The sequence below is a fragment of the Pecten maximus genome, chromosome 2 (assembly GCF_902652985.1).
Source record: "Pecten maximus chromosome 2, xPecMax1.1, whole genome shotgun sequence".
Lineage (NCBI taxonomy): Eukaryota > Metazoa > Mollusca > Bivalvia > Pectinida > Pectinidae > Pecten > Pecten maximus.
In genome coordinates, this window is record NC_047016.1 from 1,955,980 (window position 1) to 1,977,033 (window position 21,054).

The 21,054-nt window shown below is 39.5% G+C and overlaps 1 protein-coding gene across 1 annotated transcript in view; it reads right to left on the minus strand.

The window, feature by feature from the left end:
- LOC117344612 (protein O-mannosyltransferase 1-like) overlaps nt 1–13,093 on the minus strand; it is a 28,456-nt gene extending 15,363 nt beyond the window's left edge. The window contains exons 1-12 of the mRNA XM_033907430.1: nt 13,052–13,093; nt 11,493–11,609; nt 8,959–9,128; nt 8,319–8,422; nt 8,039–8,089; nt 7,093–7,239; nt 4,192–4,300; nt 3,778–3,843; nt 2,459–2,552; nt 2,145–2,300; nt 1,239–1,471; nt 768–860 (exon numbers count right to left, since the gene is read on the minus strand). Coding sequence (XP_033763321.1) covers nt 768–860; nt 1,239–1,471; nt 2,145–2,300; nt 2,459–2,552; nt 3,778–3,843; nt 4,192–4,300; nt 7,093–7,239; nt 8,039–8,089; nt 8,319–8,422; nt 8,959–9,128; nt 11,493–11,555 — 1,286 coding nt within the window. The 5' untranslated portion in view covers nt 11,556–11,609; nt 13,052–13,093. The remainder of the gene's footprint in view (nt 1–767; nt 861–1,238; nt 1,472–2,144; nt 2,301–2,458; nt 2,553–3,777; nt 3,844–4,191; nt 4,301–7,092; nt 7,240–8,038; nt 8,090–8,318; nt 8,423–8,958; nt 9,129–11,492; nt 11,610–13,051) is intronic.
- Between the last annotated feature and the right edge of the window lie 7,961 nt (nt 13,094–21,054).

Genomic DNA, 21,054 nt, shown 5'->3' on the forward strand with positions numbered 1-21,054 from the left:
CATGACTGTAATAGATAAATATTAGCGATATTGTATTGTGTGGAGCAGCAACGTCATGACTGTAATAGATAAATATTAGTGATATTGTATTGTGTGGAGCAGCAACGTCATGACTGTAATAGATAAATATTAGTGATATTGTATTGTGTGGAGCGAACGTCATGACTGTAATAGATAAATATTAGTGATATTGTATTGTGTGGAGCGAACGTCATGACTGTAATAGATAAATATTAGTGATATTGTATTGTGTGGGGCAGCAACGTCATGACTGTAATAGATAAATATTAGTAATATTGTATTGTGTGGAGCAGCAACGTCATGACTGTAATAGATAAATATTAGTAATATTGTATTGTGTGGACCAGCAACGTCATGACTGTAATAGATAAACATTAGTAATATTGTATTGCGTGACGTGGGGTAATGCCAATCTACAACATGGATACATATGCTGTACTAGATATTAAACAGTTGTTTCATGCCTTATCAGTCAACATTTAAAACTCTTCCCCTCAGTGTTGGGACCAACAAACTGTTTCTGACTGTTGACAGATAAGACATGAAACAACTATTTTTTACCTGAATAATCCACAAGATTTCACTCATATGCTATTTCATTAGGCTGAGGAATGCTTAAAAAATCTTCAGTAAACTATTACTCCAAAGATGACATTCCTTTGGCCTCAACAGTAAAAAATATTGACCGGTCAACAGTCGAAAATACATAATTTACATTTACATAGAGAGTCGGGTATCAATCTCACCTGTTCAGCGCCCGACTAGTAATCCCGTGGACTAGCTGTACCACGTCGCCATGTTTGACCGCCTGAGGAGGATCATCCGCAACCAAAGACTCCCTATAAATAGATACAGTTACAGTACACAGATCAGGAAGTAGTGAGGCTGACATAATGATACTCAAATGGTCAAAGACAGTGAAGTGGAAATTTTATTGAAGAAAAAGTTAGAACTGTCATTCTAAGAATAACATTCCCTTCACACATGCTAGCACTAATCTACCAAGTTTATGTCAATGGTGGTTTTACTTGCAGTTAAAACCTCCACGATACACCTACCAATGTTCCTATATATCAGACAATGACTATAAATTTTGACCAATCACATGCCACTGTTCTAGATACCATGACAATGGAAATTTTCATTTTTATTAGATTTATTATAGCACACCATTTCACTTACATAGCAACATTTTGCTTCAGAGGGAGGCCACTGACCTGGTTGGGTGTTTGACGATCCACCAGTTGTATACATCCTTGAAGAGGTAACATGTGACCTGTTGTTGATGAGAACTGCCCCGCCCATCGGTGTAACGTACTGGGTATACATGTTGATGAGAATGCAACCAGCAGGGTTTGGCACCGATGACCCCATGTGTTAGTCGCAGTGTGATCTGGGACCCATACGACACATGTAGGGGCTGGCCCTTGGTTAGTGCAGCAAGGCCTCCCTGCAAAATAATTACTTGTTTGTTACTTGCATCTTACAATATGTATCTATAATCTATCGAATCTACTCCCCAACATCTGTATTCAAGTTATTTTAGTTGGACTAGTCCTTTGTATCGGTAACGTCAGCTACTGTAATTTACTTAAGGAATGAAATATATTTTTTCAACATTCATGAGGTTGTAACAACATTGGCTTCTGGACATATTTCAAGAATCACATTTAGCATTGTATCAGTAGACCTACAGCTGTTGTAATTTACTCTCCTGTATCAGTAGACCTACAGCTGTTGTAATTTACTCCCCTGTATCAGTAGACCTACAGCTGTTGTAATTTACTCCCCTGTATCAGTAGAACCACAGCTGTTTTATTTACTCCCCTGTATCAGTAGAGCCACAGCTGTTATAATTTACTCCCCTGTATCAGTAGAACCACAGCTGTTATAATTTACTCTCCTGTATCAGTAGACCTACTGCTGTTGTAATTTACTCCCCTGTATCAGTAGACCTACAGCTGTTGTAATTTACTCCCCTGTATCAGTAGAACCACAGCTGTTTTATTTACTCCCCTGTATCAGTAGAACCACAGCTGTTATAATTTACTCCCATGTATCAGTAGACCTACAGCTATTGTAATTTACTCCCCTGTATCAGCAGTGAGCCATTATAGACCTACCTCGAGACTGGCCTGGAACCCACTTGTCATGACGTTATCATGAGGTCCAGCTTTGGTCAGTGTGGTCAGATGGACATAGAACAGGGACACATATATAAACAGTGGGATGAAGACCAGAGTGAGGATTCTCACAAACAGGTGTTTTACCAGGTCAAACTGTAACAACAACAGAATATTTAGTATAATCCAATCAATTAGTGGAAAAAAATACCTATGTGATTAAAGTAAATGGAGAAAATATGACAGGAAATTATATTTAGAAATATCTGGTTGATTAAAGGTCAAGCCAACTGACCTCTTTTCTGGTCACTTACATCACTCATCCTGATGTCTGCCAACATGTGCCAGTAGTCCTTGACCATCATCGTCACCACAATGAGCGCAGTAAAGAACCCCACATACTTTATACTGAAACACAATCATGATATGGATGAGGATGTTGGTCTCTCATACTGGACAACTGGACATACATCATATACATGGAATGTAGTATATATGTAACAGAATGCATGATGAATCAAATACTAATCAATATCTCCACCAGGGATCGAACCTGGGAACTTTTGGAGGTTCTCTCTAGGTGAGCAGTATACTGCAACTGGTATTCACCAGGGTTACAAATACATAAACCAATCGGAGTGGACAGAAAGACAAACTTGTGGACAAACTCTTAGTGTACACGTACAGGTCACACCTGTGTGACAAACTCACCTTAGTGTACAGGTATAGGCCACACCTGTGTGACAAACTCACATTAGTGTACAGGTACAGGCCACACCTGTGTGACAAACTCACCTTAGTGTACAGGTATAGGCCACACCTGTGTGACAAACTCACCTTAGTGTACACGTACAGGCCACACCTGTGTGACAAACTCACCTTAGTGTACAGGTACAGGCCACACCTGCGTGACAAACTCACCTTAGTGTACAGGTATAGGCCACACATGCGTGACAAACTCACCTTAGTATACAGGTATAGGCCACACCTGTGTGACAAACTCACCTTAGTGTACAGGTACAGGCCACACCTGTGTGACAAACTCACCTTAGTATACAGGTATAGGCCACACCTGTGTGACAAACTCACCTTAGTGTACAGGTATAGGTCACACCTGTGTGACAAACTCACCTTAGTGTACAGGTACAGGCCACACCTGCGTGACAAACTCACCTTAGTGTACAGGTACAGGCCACACATGTGTGACAAACTCACCTTAGTGTACAGGTACAGGCCACACATGTGTGACAAACTCACCTTAGTGTACAGGTACAGGCCACACCTGTGTGACAAACTCACCTTAGTGTACAGGTGCAGGCCACACCTGTGTGACAAACTCACCTTAGTGTACACGTACATGTCACACCTGTGTGACAAACTCACCTTAGTGTACACGTACATGTCACACCAGTGTGACAAACTCACCTTAGTGTACACGTACATGTCATACCTGTGTGACAAACTCACCTTAGTGTACACGTACAGGCCACACCTGTGTGACAAACTCACCTTAGTGTACAGGTATAGGTCACACCTGTGTGACAAACTCACATTAGTGTACATACAGGCCACAAATGTGTGACAAACTCACCTTAGTGTACAGGTATAGGCCACACCGCCGTGACAAACTCACCTTAGTGTACAGGTACAGGCCACACCTGTCAGACACAGCCAGAACCACCACTGCATAGAAAACTCTCTGCAATCAGGAACAGGAATTTCAATTAGTAAGGTTCATCAATATTCACACCAGATTTAAAATTATCTCTACATCATCTAAACATAACTGTTTACAATATCGGCTGGTTAGGTGGCGCAGTGGTACATGTAACACACTCACTTTTCACCTAAGGCTGAGGTTGTATAGGTTTACTTTACTTCACGCACTCCAATTTCCTCCTACAGCAAGACCCCTAACAAGCTTCTATTCTAGCCAACAAAATTGACTAATATCCTTTGACATAACTTGTTTCAAGGTTGTGGGAAAATAAGATTTATAATTTCACTTTTTAATAACTACATCAAGTATATAATAAAGATAACTTACCTGTGAGCAAGGTTTCTGAATTTGAGGAAGCTAAAGATGGAAAGACACAAGAAGAAAACCATCATACCCTCCATCAGCATAAACCTGGACTGGGTCAGAAGAGCATTGTCTGGGGAAACAATAGCATTATCATACTAACATTGTCTGGGGAAACAACAGTATCATCATACTAACATTGTCTGAGGAAACAACAGTATCAATATACTGACATATATTGTCTGGGGAAACAACAGTATCATCATACTAACATTGACTGGGGAAACAACAGTATCAATATACTAACATTGGGGAAACAATAGTATCATCATACTAACATTGTCTGGGGAAACAACAGTATCATCATACTAACATTGTCTGGGGAAACAACAGTATCATCATACTGACATTGTCTGGGGAAACAACAGTATCATCATACTAACATTGTCTGGGGAAACAACAGTATTATCATACTGACATTGTATGGGGAAACAACAGTATCAGCATACTAACATTGTCTGGGGAAGCAACAGTATCATCATACTGACATTGTCTGGGGAAACAACAGTATCATCATACTGACATTGTCTGGGGAAACAACAGTATCATCATACTGACATTGTTTGGGGAAACAACAGTATCATCATACTGACATTGTCTGGGGAAACAACAGTATCATCATACTAACATTGTCTGGGGAAACAACAGTATCATCATACTAACATTGTCTGGGGAAACAACAGTATCATCATACTGACATTGTCTAGAAACAACAGTATCATCATACTGACATTGTCTGGGGAAACAACAGTATCAATATACTGACATTGTCTGGGGAAACAACAGTATCATCATACTAACATTGTCTGGGGAAACAACAGTATCATCATACTGACATTGTCTGGGGAAACAACAGTATCATCATACTAACATTGTCTGGGGAAACAACAGTATCATCATACTAACATTGTCTGGGGAAACAACAGTATCATCATATTGACATTGTCTGGGAAACCAAAAGTATTATCATACTGACATTGTCTGGGGAAACAACAGTATCATCATACTAACATTGTCTGGGGAACAACAGTATCATCATACTAACATTGTCTGGGGAAACAACAGTATCATCATATTGACATTGTCTGGGAAACCAAAAGTATTATCATACTGACATTGTCTGGGGAAACAACAGTATCATCATACTGACATTGTCTGGGGAAACAACAGTATCATCATACTGACATTGTTTGGGGAAACAACAGTATCATCATACTGACATTGTCTGGGGAAACAACAGTATCATCATACTAACATTGTCTGGGGAAACAACAGTATCATCATACTAACATTGTCTGGGGAAACAACAGTATCATCATACTGACATTGTCTAGAAACAACAGTATCATCATACTGACATTGTCTGGGGAAACAACAGTATCAATATACTGACATTGTCTGGGGAAACAACAGTATCATCATACTAACATTGTCTGGGGAAACAACAGTATCATCATACTGACATTGTCTGGGGAAACAACAGTATCATCATACTAACATTGTCTGGGGAAACAACAGTATCATCATACTGACATTGTCTGGGGAAACAACAGTATCATCATACTGACATTGTCTGGGGAAACAACAGTATCATCATATTGACATTGTCTGGGAAACCAAAAGTATTATCATACTGACATTGTCTGGGGAAACAACAGTATCATCATACTGACATTGTCTGGGGAAACAACAGTTTCATCATACTAACATTGTCTGGGGACACAACAGTATCATCATACTGACTTTGTCTAGAAACAACAGTATCATCATACTAACATTGTCTGGGGAAACAACAGTATCATCATACTGACATACTCTGGGGAAACAACAGTATCATCATACTGACATTTTCTGGAGAAACAACAGTATCATCATACTGACATTGTCTGGGGAAACAATAGTATTATCATACTGACATTGTCTGGGGAAACAACAGTATCATCATACTGACATCGTCTGGGGAAACAACAGTATTATCATACTGACATTGTCTGGGGGAACAACAGTTTTATCATACTAACATTGTCTGGGTAAACAACAGTATCATCATACTAACATTGTCTGGGGAAACAACAGTATCATCATACTGACTTTGTCTAGAAACAACAGTATCATCATACTAACATTGTCTGGGGAAACAACAGTATCATCATACTGACATACTCTGGGGAAACAACAGTATCATCATACTGACATTTTCTGGAGAAACAACAGTATCATCATACTGACATTGTCTGGGGAAACAATAGTATTATCATACTGACATTGTCTGGGAAACAACAGTATCATCATACTAACATTGTCTGGGAAACAACAGTATCATCATACTGACATTGTCTGGGGAAATAACAGTATCATCATACTAACATTGTCTGGGAAACAACAGTATCATCATACTAACATTGTCTGGGGAAACAACGTTAACAGTATCATCATACTAACATTGTCTGGGAAACAACAGTATCATCATACTGACATTGTCTGGGGAAACAACAGTATCATCATACTGACATTGTCTGGGGAAACAACAGTACCATCATACTGACATTGTCTGGGGAAACAACAGTACCATCATACTGACATTGTGTGGGGAAACAACAGTTCCATCATACTAACATTGTCTGGGGAACAACAATACAGTGTAACATCTTAGTTATGTGTCTTTTCATTGTCTGTCTGCAGCGTTCTGATCAGAGGAATTTTAAACATCAATTAAATTTATCAGGGAATATAGATAAAGACAAATCTTAAGCCAAAATAATAATATTTTAAGATACAGGTTTTAGATGGTATGTATAATACTATTAGACGGTATGTTTTAGACGGTATGCATTAGATGGTATGCATTAGATGGTGTGTTTTTACCTAGAAGGACACAAGCTCCAGCCAACAATGCCGCCCATCGTGACAGTTTTAATTCCACAGCAATCTGGTACACCAAAGGTACAGCTAAGCTACCGAGGAGAGCCGGTAACAATCTGAGCTGGTATACGGGGAATGTTACTGGGTACTCTGTAATACAAAAGGAATACGTGTTACAGTTACCAAGGTACAGTTACCAAGGAGAGCCGGTAACAATCTGATCTGGTATACGGGGAATGTTACCGAGTACAGTTACCAAGGAGAGCCGGTAACAATCTGAGCTAGTATACGGGGAATGTTACCGGGTACTCTATAATACATGACAATTAATATACTGTAACATATAAGAGTTGAACTGAATTTCAGAGTTTTATAGATCTATGTAAAATAAACACAATTTATATCTAACAATTTACTAAAAAACACCAACAGAGCATATATTTATATTCTATATGTTAGTACCACAGATGTTCAGTAACAGAGCAGAATCAAAAGCATTTAATTCAAAAGATAACATATAGTTCATGTCTTATATTGGTAAAATATCATTCATACCGCACATGTTTGCTGAATTTTCAAATGATTAAAGTTTGAAATTTAATTATCACAAGATCATCCAAATCAGCGAGATCCTCCATAATCGAGAAACAGCAGCCATGACATTTCACGTATGGTCAGAGTGGATTTACAAGGAATTGGCGGAAATGAGAACATAGGTTGACTTTAGGTTTTAAAATAGATGAAATGCATATGTCTGCTTTTGGTTTTAGAAATTCAAATTTGTCTTATTTATACAAAATGTATCTAAAATGCCAGTGCCAGTGTTTCACAGGCTGCCATGCTTAATTACAGCCTGTGTGACCTATATGTGTATGTCTTACCCTGTCGGTCAGAACAAAGGAGACAGGGTTAAGTTATTCCTACTACTACATGTATCTTAACACTTTACCTTCTCCGATCCTACCAAAGTTTGCTTCACCATCAAATCCACAGAATCCACCTAAAGGAAACACAGAAGTATCATGAGGTAATTTTCAGTTAACCCAAACAATTCTATTTTTAACTACATTGTATTCTGACTTCATTTCAGCTGTCATACTTTTCACTGAAATCATTGTAAACAAAACATCTCACTGGTTGTTGAGTCCAAAATGCCAATTAAATGAGCATCAGTCTTACATGTTAAACATATCATGATTATATTTGTATCAACATGTTTATCGACTTACAGACAAGAGCCAGAAGCATCTTCCCAAGTGGTGGATGAACATCAAAGAAAAATACCTTCTTCATGTACAGAGATGCAAACTTGGCGAAGTGTAGCTCATCAAACCTAAATTTGAAAACCAATAAAAACAAAAGAACGTCTTATTGCCAATCCTTGGTATATTGTGTTAACCAAGGTACCACAGGTAGACCAATATCGGCCTACAGTAGATCCAATAGAACAAAAAAAAAAGAGTTTTATTGTCTCATTTATATAAATATACATATACCTGTATATATAGACAGGCCTGGTGCAGTACATATACTTGAAATATCAAAAAAAATGCTTTGCACAGTAAAATAATGCCACTTTTTATTTTCCTTCAGCTAGCCCTGCCCTTTTGAAATCCTCCCTGGCACACAACCATCTTCAGTAAACTTACCATATATATATTCTGTATTTTGGCCCCTGTACATGTTCACAAATCAAATAATCCCCATTCTTTTTTTTTCTTTTTTTTTTGCCAAATCAACAATTTAAGAATACTAAGCTAAAAGTGGTTCACAGAGAAGCCCTCCCCAAAATCTAATACTAAACTTTACACTAGTGGACGGTTTATTTCAGGATAAATAAGATAAACAAAATGTCCTCGGAACACTTACACCACAGATCTAGGTAAGCCTAGCAGCCAGAATCGAGTTGCCATTGCAGCAATGGAAAGCATTAATTGGATGACATCAACCTCAAATTTGATTGAGAAAGGTTTTGCCTGCTCACGTTGTGGGTTCCTTCTGCTTTCATCCAGACTGCTGGGCAGAGGAGAGCCATCACCCTGGTACAAAAATACAAAGAGAGCCATATAACCCTGGTACAAAATACAAAGAGAGTCATATAACCCTGGTACAAAAATACAAAGAGAGTTGTCACCCTGGTACAAAAATAAAAAGAGAGTGCACCATCAACCTAGCTAGTACAAAAATACACAGTGAGCCATCACCCTGGTACATACCATAGTGACCCACCACCCTGGTACATACCACAGTAACCCACCACCCTGGTACATACAACAGTCACCAACCATCCTGGTACATACAACAGTGACACGTCACGCTGGTACATACAACAGTGACACGTCACCCTGGTACATACAACAGTGACCCATCACCCTGGTACATACAACAGTCACCCACCACCCTGGTACATACAACAGTGACTCATCACCCTGTTACATTCAACAGTGACCCATCACCCTGGTACATACCACAGTGACCCACCACCCTGGTACATACAACAGTGACCCACCACCCTGGTACACACAACAGTGACCCATCACCCTGGTACATACAACAGTCACCCACCACCCCGGTACATACAACAGTGACCCATCACCCTGGTACATACAACAGTGACTCACCACCCTGGTACATACAACAGTGACCCATCACCCCGGTAAATACAACAGTGACCCACCACCCTGGTACATACAACAGTGACCCATCACCCTGGTACATACAACAGTGACCCACCACCCTGGTACATACAACAGTGACCCATCACCCTAGTACATACAACAGTGACCCATCACCCTGGTACATACAACAGTGACCCATCACCCTAGTACATACAACAGTGATCCATCACCCTGGTACATACAACAGTGACCCATCACCCTGGTACATACAACAGTGACCCACCACCCTGGTACATACAACAGTCACCCATCACCCTGGTACATACAACAGTCACCCATCACCCTGGTACATACAACAGTCACCCATCACATCACCCTGGTACATACAACAGTCACCCATCACCCTGGTACATACAACAGTCACCCATCACCCTGGTACATACAACAGTCACCCATCACCCTGGTACATACAACAGTCACCCATCACATCACCCTGGTACATACAACAGTCACCCATCACCCTGGTACATACAACAGTCACCCATCACCCTGGTACATACAACAGTCACCCATCACCCTGGTACATACAACAGTCACCCATCACTCTGGTACATACAACAGTCACCCATCACCCCAGTACATACAACAGTCACCCATCACCTTGGTACATACAACAGTCACCCATCACCCTGGTACATACAACAGTCACCCATCACCCTGGTACATACAACAGTCGAGCATCACCCTGGTATATACAACAGTCACCCATCACCCTGGTACATACAACAGTCACCCATCACCCTGGTACATACAACAGTCACCCACCACCCTGGTACAGTACGTATACATACAACAGTGACCCATCACCCTGGTACATACAACAGTGACCCATCACCCTGGTACATACAACAGTGACCCATCACCCTGTTACATACAACAGTGACCCATCACCCTGGTACATACAACAGTGACCAATGCAACCACCCTGGTACATACAACAGTGACCAACCACCCTGGTACATACAACAGTGACCCATCACACCACCCTAGTACATACAACAGTGACCCATCACCCTGGTACATACAACAGTGACCCATCACCCTGGTACATACAATAGTCACCCATCACCCTGGTACATACAACAGTGACCCATCACACCACCCTGGTACATACAACAGTGACCCATCACCCTGGTACATACAACAGTGACCCATCACCCTGGTACATACAACAGTGACCCATCACCCTGGTACATACAACAGTGACCCACCACCCTGGTACATACAACAGTGACCCATCACCCTGGTACATACAACAGTCACCCACCACCCTGGTACAGTACATACAACAGTGACCCATCACCCTGGTACATAAAACAGTGACCCATCACCCTGGTACATACAACAGTGACCCATCACCCTGGTACATACAACAAGAAGTAGGTTGTTACACACTATATATCTGGTAAATTGTCTCACTATGGTGTCATGATAAAGAGTTGGCATTACTAGTAATATTCTGATCGTTTCCAGTTTGAAGTGACTGTCTTAAATATTTACATTTACTTGATACAATAGTTGCCCTCATTATAATACTGCATAACTGCATAATTTATCTCATTTTAAATTGAGTTGTGCCTTTGTAACCCAAAGAAGATTATGTCAACCATATGATACCTTATTTGAGAATCAAATTTTAAATCATTCAAAATCATTTAAGAATATACGTTTTCCTAAATCAATCTGTCTTGTGTAATTATTATATTCTGAATATTTTATTCTCACCTCTACTCTCCGAGGTTCTGGCAGGGTTCGAGGACTAACTCCACCTTGGGACTCACGTTCCATGATGATGTTGTGTATATGATCAGACAGCTAAGTATAGAATGTTAACTGTGGACACTGAAATGAATGACATATACATAGTAAGCTCAATTATAACCAATGTTGTTATATATATTTGGAATTGTTTTAGTGAAGAATGTGTGTGCAATGCTTAATCAAAAAGATATTATGAGATTCTAGTGCTCAGTTACCACAGCTGTACAGGGAGCTTGTTAGTTAATGTTAGAGAGTAAAAGAGTAATTCTTCTCTTATTCATTCATGTTGTCTTTGCCTATTGTATCACCAAATCCAGTAACTATAATCTTTTATGGAAGGAAAATCTTTAACTACAATTCCACAGTACATATGTATATATCAAATTAAACAACATTTTTTCTCCAGAAGACAATGCAACTACGGGTCCAAACACAGGAATGTTTAGCTACTATTAAGTGGAAAAGCATTTCACACTTTTGGGTGACAGTCAAAAAGTGTTAAAAGATTTTCCACAGCAAGATATATACTTCTAGGGATTATATTTATATATATATTTATTGTTATGAATATTATGTTATGCGATATAGGTTGAAGCCATTACAATATGAGAAGAGGTACAATAGACAAAAAAAGTAGGTTGCAAAGCCATGAAGTCTTTTTCTGCTTCTGCTTTCTTTAGAGTTGTATCCGCAAGTGGTGATAGACCATTAATAAATTTGTTGAACTCCAGCTAGATGTGACAACTAGGTCGCCGTTCTGAGTTATTTCCATGAATAACAACTTGTTGTTTTCTGTCTTTTAAGAAATTCTCTATCCATCTTACTACTGTAAGATGTTTACTGAAAGTTTACTTCGAAACTCTAGTGGAAGTATTGCATCAATTTTTGTTACATTCCTGCAGCTTGCAGATAATTTTTATTTTCGTATAATTTGTATGATGTTTCACGGCTAAATAAATGCGACTGGGAAGATTTCTTTTCAAAGTAAGGTTTTAAGTTATTTTGACTATTTTTAGTAAAAAAAAGTTGTACCTAAATTGGCCTATAATAGCTTTACGAAAGTTTGCAAGCTGGTGATTTTCCCCAACTGCAACAACTAAGATATATATAAATAATGTAAATCATAATGTATCATTTCATTAATATACAAAAAAACTTATAAATGTAGAAAAAAATTAATTGTCTATTTCATCAACAAACATACGTGACGGGTAAGCAGAGTCTGCGTTCTTTTCGGGCTCTGCCTTTTTCAAATTAATAATTCATGCGGTTTCGATCGATGTAAAGTACATGTACAGTAACGGTACCGGTACTGTAGATACAGTTAATTATTACTATTAGATCTAGATTCTAGCTGTAAAGTAAACAGGTAAAGTTGTATAGTGTCTAGTGTAATATGTATGAATGTATCATCATAATAGTAGCTGCATATACAGCAGATTTGCTTCAAAGCAGAATTTATTCTACAATATATATATATACTGAAAAAAAACGAGAATCAATGAAAGATAAAAAAAGCCTACCTGGATTCCACATCTGCAACAACATCCGGAAGTCAATATTGGTATACTAAATATTACAAAATAAACCAGGAACGGGAACGGAACAAATCGTATACCGTTGTATCCGGATCGTTTATATTGTACCAGACATGGTATGGTTATTTTACATTACACATTCTTATGACATTTTAACATGTCACTGAAAAGTTTCTTTTCATTTATTAAGTTGTATTTTATGTATATTAATCAATTAGTATACCATTTTTCTTTATACTGTACAGTACTGTATACACTTGAGTATGCTGCTTGACATTGTGTACATGCATTTTTAATCTATAAGATTGTTCTGTGATATTTTGCTAGTTTACATATATACCTTGATAGCCTGCATGCTGTTTATTGATGTAACTTTGTCGGCTTTGTTTGTCGTAATAATACCACCACAGTCCTAATGTTCCTTGTTCCTTGTATGCGACGGTAAACAAATATTCTTGTATCTTGTACCATTAACAGGAAGCTGTTTCATTAGATGTGTTAGTTTAAATAACATGGAATTTCCTGTTTACGCACTGTAATGTAGTAGTAAGTCGGTTGTTAAAGCCATTCAATAACTTGTGTTTGCACTGTTCTAAAAATGTACCAAGAATAAATAAAATCTACTTGACTTAACTTGGCTTCTCATAGAACAGCTACATTTTGAAGGAAAGTCAAATTCTGCAAAATACCAAACTAAGTGTAAATGGGATGCTTACCACTTAAATTCTTTTCAGTAACCTATAATAGCAAACACCAATTCAAGTTCAATTCAAATTGAGATGAAATTCAAAATGGCCGTCAGTAGCCATCTTGAATTTTATAGCCATCGTCCGTACTTTTTTCCTGAAAAGGTTACAGTGATCCTCCTAATATAACACATGATATGATATTTACGTCTCTGCCTATTCTACCACCGGAGACAGAGAGGCGCATACAATGTAAACATTTGAATTATAGACTATCGATCTCGTATATAATGGTCTAAGGGAGACAACTCCATCATATACTTGGCAAAGCTAAGTTATTTTGTCTATACACAGTGATAGTTGAAACACTCTTTCAAGTATTGATACAGTTTTTAGCACCAGATTAACTATTGTTTTAATAGGGTCATTCCCTGTATACAGTGTGCCATTAGATATGTCTCTAAATTTTGACTTAATTTTTTAGTTTGAATAACAAAAACATAATAGAAAGGTGTATTGTCCCTATCATAATTTTGTGTAAACTTTGGACAAAAAGAACAGAAAATAGCCAACAGAAAGTTTTACAAAAATTACAAGAGAAATACAAATAACAAAAACAGGATTTTCAAAAGATGCTGAACAAAAATCATTGTTTTTAAAATATTTAAACTTATGAAACACTTTGTGATCTCTATAAGCTGCACAAACTCTATCGTAGTATTACTATGCTTTACGTGTAATGGCAAGGGGCAAGCCACTTTAATATCTGTGATTGTTGGGTACAAGGTAATAAGACTAAAGACCAGGGGCAAGCCACTTTAATATCTGTGATTGTTGGGTACAAGGTGAAAACAGGGAAGTCACCTTAACGTCTGGGTTGACTTTATAATCCACTTAGTCTAATACAGATAAAAAGGCCTGATTGGTCGGGACTATTATATGTCGGTGTATAAATTACACCTAGATGTGTAAATAGACCGTAATAGTTACACACTTTCTATCTCACACCCGTTTACCCCGACGAGACATTGAAACAATTCAGGTCGCCAGGCCTAGGTGAGAGCAATAAATCTGATGTTAGTCAGAGTGAATTAGGTCCATTAGATACTGCCTTCTAAAAGGAATTTTAATCTAAAACAAACTCCACGTAAAAGTCTTACAACACAGAGATTTACAAAATACATGTTTAATTCAACATAAAGACATTGTACCTGACAACAAGGACCTACCATCTATACCGCGGGTATAAATACAATGTACCTGACAACAAGGACCTACCATATGTACCGCGGGTATAAATACAATGTACCTGACAACAAGGACCTAGGGTATCAATACAATGTACCTGGCAACAAGGACCTACCATCTATACCGCGGGTATAAATACAATGTACCTGACAAACAAGGACCTACCAAATATACCACGGGTATAAATACAATGTAACCGACAACAAGGACCTACCATCTATACCGCGGGTATAAATACAATGTACCTGACAACAAGGACCTACCATCTATACCGCGGGTATCAATACAATGTACCTGACAACAAGGACCTACCATCTATACCGCGGGTATAAATACAATGTACCTGACAACAAGGACCTACCATCTATACCGCGGGTATAAATACAATGTACCTGACAACAAGGACCTACCATCTATACCGCGGGTATCAATACAATGTACCTGACAACAAGGACCTACCATCTATACCGCGGGTATAAATACAATGTACCTGACAAACAAGGACCTACCATCTATACCGCGGGTATAAATACAATGTAACCGACAACAAGGACCTACCATCTATACCGCGGGTATAAATACAATGTACCTGACAACAAGGACCTACCATCTATACCGCGGGTATAAATACAATGTACCTGACAACAAGGACCTACCATCTATACCGCGGGTATAAATACAATGTAACCGACAACAAGGACCTACCATCTATACCGCGGGTATAAATACAATGTACCTGACAACAAGGACCTACCATCTATACCGCGGGTATAAATACAATGTACCTGACAACAAGGACCTACCATCTATACCGCGGGTATAAATACAATGTACCTGACAACAAGGACCTACCATCTATACCGCGGGTATAAATACAATGTAACCGACAACAAGGACCTACCATCTATACCGCGGGTATAAATACAATGTACCTGACAACAAGGACCTACCATCTATACCGCGGGTATAAATACAATGTACCTGACAACAAGGACCTACCATCTATACCGCGGGTATAAATACAATGTACCTGACAACAAGGACCTACCATCTATACCGCGGGTATAAATACAATGTACCTGACAACAAGGACCTACCATCTATACCGCGGATATAAATACAATGTACCTGACAACAAGGACCTACCATCTATACCGCGGGTATAAATACAATGTACCTGACAACAAGGACCTACTATCTATACCGCCGGTATAAATACAATGTACCTGACAACAAGGACCTACCATCTATACCGCCAGTATAAATACAATGTACCTGACAACAAGGACCTACCATCTATACCGCGGGTATAAATACAATGTACCTGACAACAAGGACCTACCATCTATACCGCGGGTATAAATACAATGTACCTGACAACAAGGACCTACAATCTATACCACGGGTATCAATACAATGTACCTGACAACAAGGACCTACCATCTATACCGCGGGTATCAATACAATGTACCTGACAACAAGGATTTACCATCTATACCGCGGGTATAAATACAATGTACCTGACAACAAGGACCTTCCATCTATACCGCGGGTATAAATACAATGTACCTGACAAACAAGGACCTAACATCTATACCGCGGGTATAAATACAATGTACCTGACAACAAGGACCTACCATCTATACCGCGGGTATAAATACAATGTACCCGACAACAAGGACCTACCATCTATACCGCGGGTATAAATACAATGTAACCGACAACAAGGACCTACCATCTATACCGCGGGTATAAATACAATGTAACCGACAACAAGGACCTACCATCTATACCACGGGTATAAATACAATGTACCTGACAACAAGGACCTACCATCTATACCGCGGGTATAAATACAATGTACTGACAAACAAGGACCTACCATCTATACCGCGGGTATAAATACAATGTACCTGACAACAGGGACCTACCATCTATACCGCGGGTATAAATACAATGTACCCGACAACAAGGACCTACCATCTATACCGCCGGTATAAATACAATGTACCCGACAACAAGGACCTACCATCTATACCGCGGGTATAAATACAATGTACCTGAAAACAAGAACCTACCATCTGTACCGCGGGTATAAATACAATGTACCTGACAACAAGGACCTACCATCTATACCGCGGGTATAAATACAATGTAACCGACAACAAGGACCTACCATCTATACCGCGGGTATAAATACAATGTACCTGACAACAAGGACCTACCATCTATACCGCCGGTATAAATACAATGTACCTGACAACAAGGACCTACCATCTATACCGCCGGTATCAATACAATGTACCTGACAACAAGGACCTACCATCTATACCGCCGGTATAAATACAATGTACCTGACAAACAAGGACCTACCATCTATACCGCGGGTATAAATACAATGTAACCAACAACAAGGACCTACCATCTATACCGCCGGTATAAATACAATGTACCTGACAACAAGGACCTACCATCTATACCGCGGGTATAAATACAATGTACCCGACAACAAGGACCTACCATCTATACCGCGGGTATAAATACAATGTACCTGAAAACAAGAACCTACCATCTATATCGCGGGTATAAATACAATGTACCTGACAACAAGGACCTATCATCTATACCGCGGGTATAAATACAATGTAACCGACAACAAGGACCTACCATCTATACCGCGGGTATAAATACAATGTACCTGACAACAAGGACCTACCATCTATACCGCGGGTATAAATACAATGTACCTGACAACAAGGACCTACAATCTATACCACGGGTATAAATACAATGTACCTGACAACAAGGACCTACCATCTATACCGCGGGTATAAATACAATGTACCTGACAACAAGGATCTACCATCTATACCGCGGGTATAAATACAATGTACCTGACAACAAGGACCTTCCATCTATACCGCGGGTATAAATACAATGTACCTGACAAACAAGGACCTAACATCTATACCGCGGGTATAAATACAATGTACCTGACAACAAGGACCTACCATCTATACCGCCGGTATAAATACAATGTAACCGACAACAAGGACCTACCATCTATACCGCGGGTATAAATACAATGTACCCGACAACAAGGACCTACCATCTATACCGCGGGTATAAATACAATGTACCTGAAAACAAGAACCTACCATCTATATCGCGGGTATAAATACAATGTAACCGACAACAAGGACCTACCATCTATACCGCGGGTATAAATACAATGTACCTGACAACAAGGACCTACCATCTATACCGCGGGTATAAATACAATGTACCTGACAACAAGGACCTACAATCTATACCACGGGTATAAATACAATGTGCCTGACAACAAGGACCTACCATCTATACCGCGGGTATAAATACAATGTACTGACAAACAAGGACCTACCATCTATACCGCGGGTATAAATACAATGTACCTGACAACAGGGACCTACCATCTATACCGCGGGTATAAATACAATGTACCTGAAAACAAGAACCTACCATCTGTACCGCGGGTATAAATACAATGTACCTGACAACAAGGACCTACCATCTATACCGCGGGTATAAATACAATGTAACCGACAACAAGGACCTACCATCTATACCGCGGGTATAAATACAATGTACCTGACAACAAGGACCTACCATCTATACCGCCGGTATAAATACAATGTACCTGACAACAAGGACCTACCATCTATACCGCCGGTATAAATACAATGTACCTGACAACAAGGACCTACCATCTATACCGCCTGTATAAATACAATGTACCTGACAACAAGGACCTACCATCTATACCGCCGGTATGAATACAATGTACCTGACAAACAAGGACCTACCATCTATACCGCGGGTATAAATACAATGTAACCAACAACAAGGACCTACCATCTATACCGCCGGTATAAATACAATGTACCTGACAACAAGGACCTACCATCTATACCGCGGGTATAAATACAATGTACCCGACAACAAGGACCTACCATCTATACCGCGGGTATAAATACAATGTACCTGAAAACAAGAACCTACCATCTATATCGCGGGTATAAATACAATGTACCTGACAACAAGGACCTATCATCTATACCGCGGGTATAAATACAATGTAACCGACAACAAGGACCTACCATCTATACCGCGGGTATAAATACAATGTACCTGACAACAAGGACCTACCATCTATACCGCGGGTATAAATACAATGTACCTGACAACAAGGACCTACAATCTATACCACGGGTATAAATACTATGTACCTGACAACAAGGACCTACCATCTATACCGCGGGTATAAATACAATGTACCTGACAACAAGGACCTACCATCTATACCGCGGGTATAAATACAATGTTCCTGACAACAAGGACCTTCCATCTATACCGCGGGTATAAATTCAATGTACCTGACAAACAAGGACCTAACATCTATACCGCGGGTATAAATACAATGTACCTGACAACAAGGACCTACCATCTATACCGCGGGTATAAATACAATGTACCTGAAAACAAGAACCTACCATCTATACCGCGGGTATAAATACAATGTACCTGACAACAAGGACCTACCATCTATACCGCGGGTATAAATACAATGTAACCGACAACAAGGACCTACCATCTATACCGCGGGTATAAATACAATGTACCTGACAACAGGGACCTACCATCTATACCGCGGGTATAAATACAATGTACCCGACAACAAGGACCTACCATCTATACCGCCGGTATAAATACAATGTACCCGACAACAAGGACCTACCATCTATACCGCGGGTATAAATACAATGTACCTGAAAACAAGAACCTACCATCTGTACCGCGGGTATAAATACAATGTACCTGACAACAAGGACCTACCATCTATACCGCGGGTATAAATACAATGTAACCGACAACAAGGACCTACCATCTATACCGCGGGTATAAATACAATGTACCTGACAACAAGGACCTACCATCTATACCGCCGGTATAAATACAATGTACCTGACAACAAGGACCTACCATCTATACCGCCGGTATAAATACAATGTACCTGACAACAAGGACCTACCATCTATACCGCCGGTATAAATACAATGTACCTGACAACAAGGACCTACCATCTATACCGCCGGTATAAATACAATGTACCTGACAAACAAGGACCTACCATCTATACCGCGGGTATAAATACAATGTAACCAACAACAAGGACCTACCATCTATACCGCCGGTATAAATACAATGTACCTGACAACAAGGACCTACCATCTATACCGCGGGTATAAATACAATGTACCCGACAACAAGGACCTACCATCTATACCGCGGGTATAAATACAATGTACCTGAAAACAAGAACCTACCATCTATATCGCGGGTATAAATACAATGTACCTGACAACAAGGACCTATCATCTATACCGCGGGTATAAATACAATGTAACCGACAACAAGGACCTACCATCTATACCGCGGGTATAAATACAATGTACCTGACAACAAGGACCTACCATCTATACCGCGGGTATAAATACAATGTACCTGACAACAAGGACCTACAATCTATACCACGGGTATAAATACAATGTACCTGACAACAAGGACCTACCATCTATACCGCGGGTATAAATACAATGTACCTGACAACAAGGACCTACCATCTATACCGCGGGTATAAATACAATGTTCCTGACAACAAGGACCTTCCATCTATACCGCGGGTATAAATTCAATGTACCTGACAAACAAGGACCTAACATCTATACCGCGGGTATAAATACAATGTACCTGACAACAAGGACCTACCATCTATACCGCGGGTATAAATACAATGTAACCGACAACAAGGACCTACCATCTATACCGCGGGTATAAATACAATGTACCTGACAACAAGGACCTACCATCTATACCGCCGGTATAAATACAATGTACCTGACAACAAGGACCTACCATCTATACCGCCGGTATAAATACAATGTACCTGACAACAAGGACCTACCATCTATACCGCCGGTATAAATACAATGTACCTGACAAACAAGGACCTAC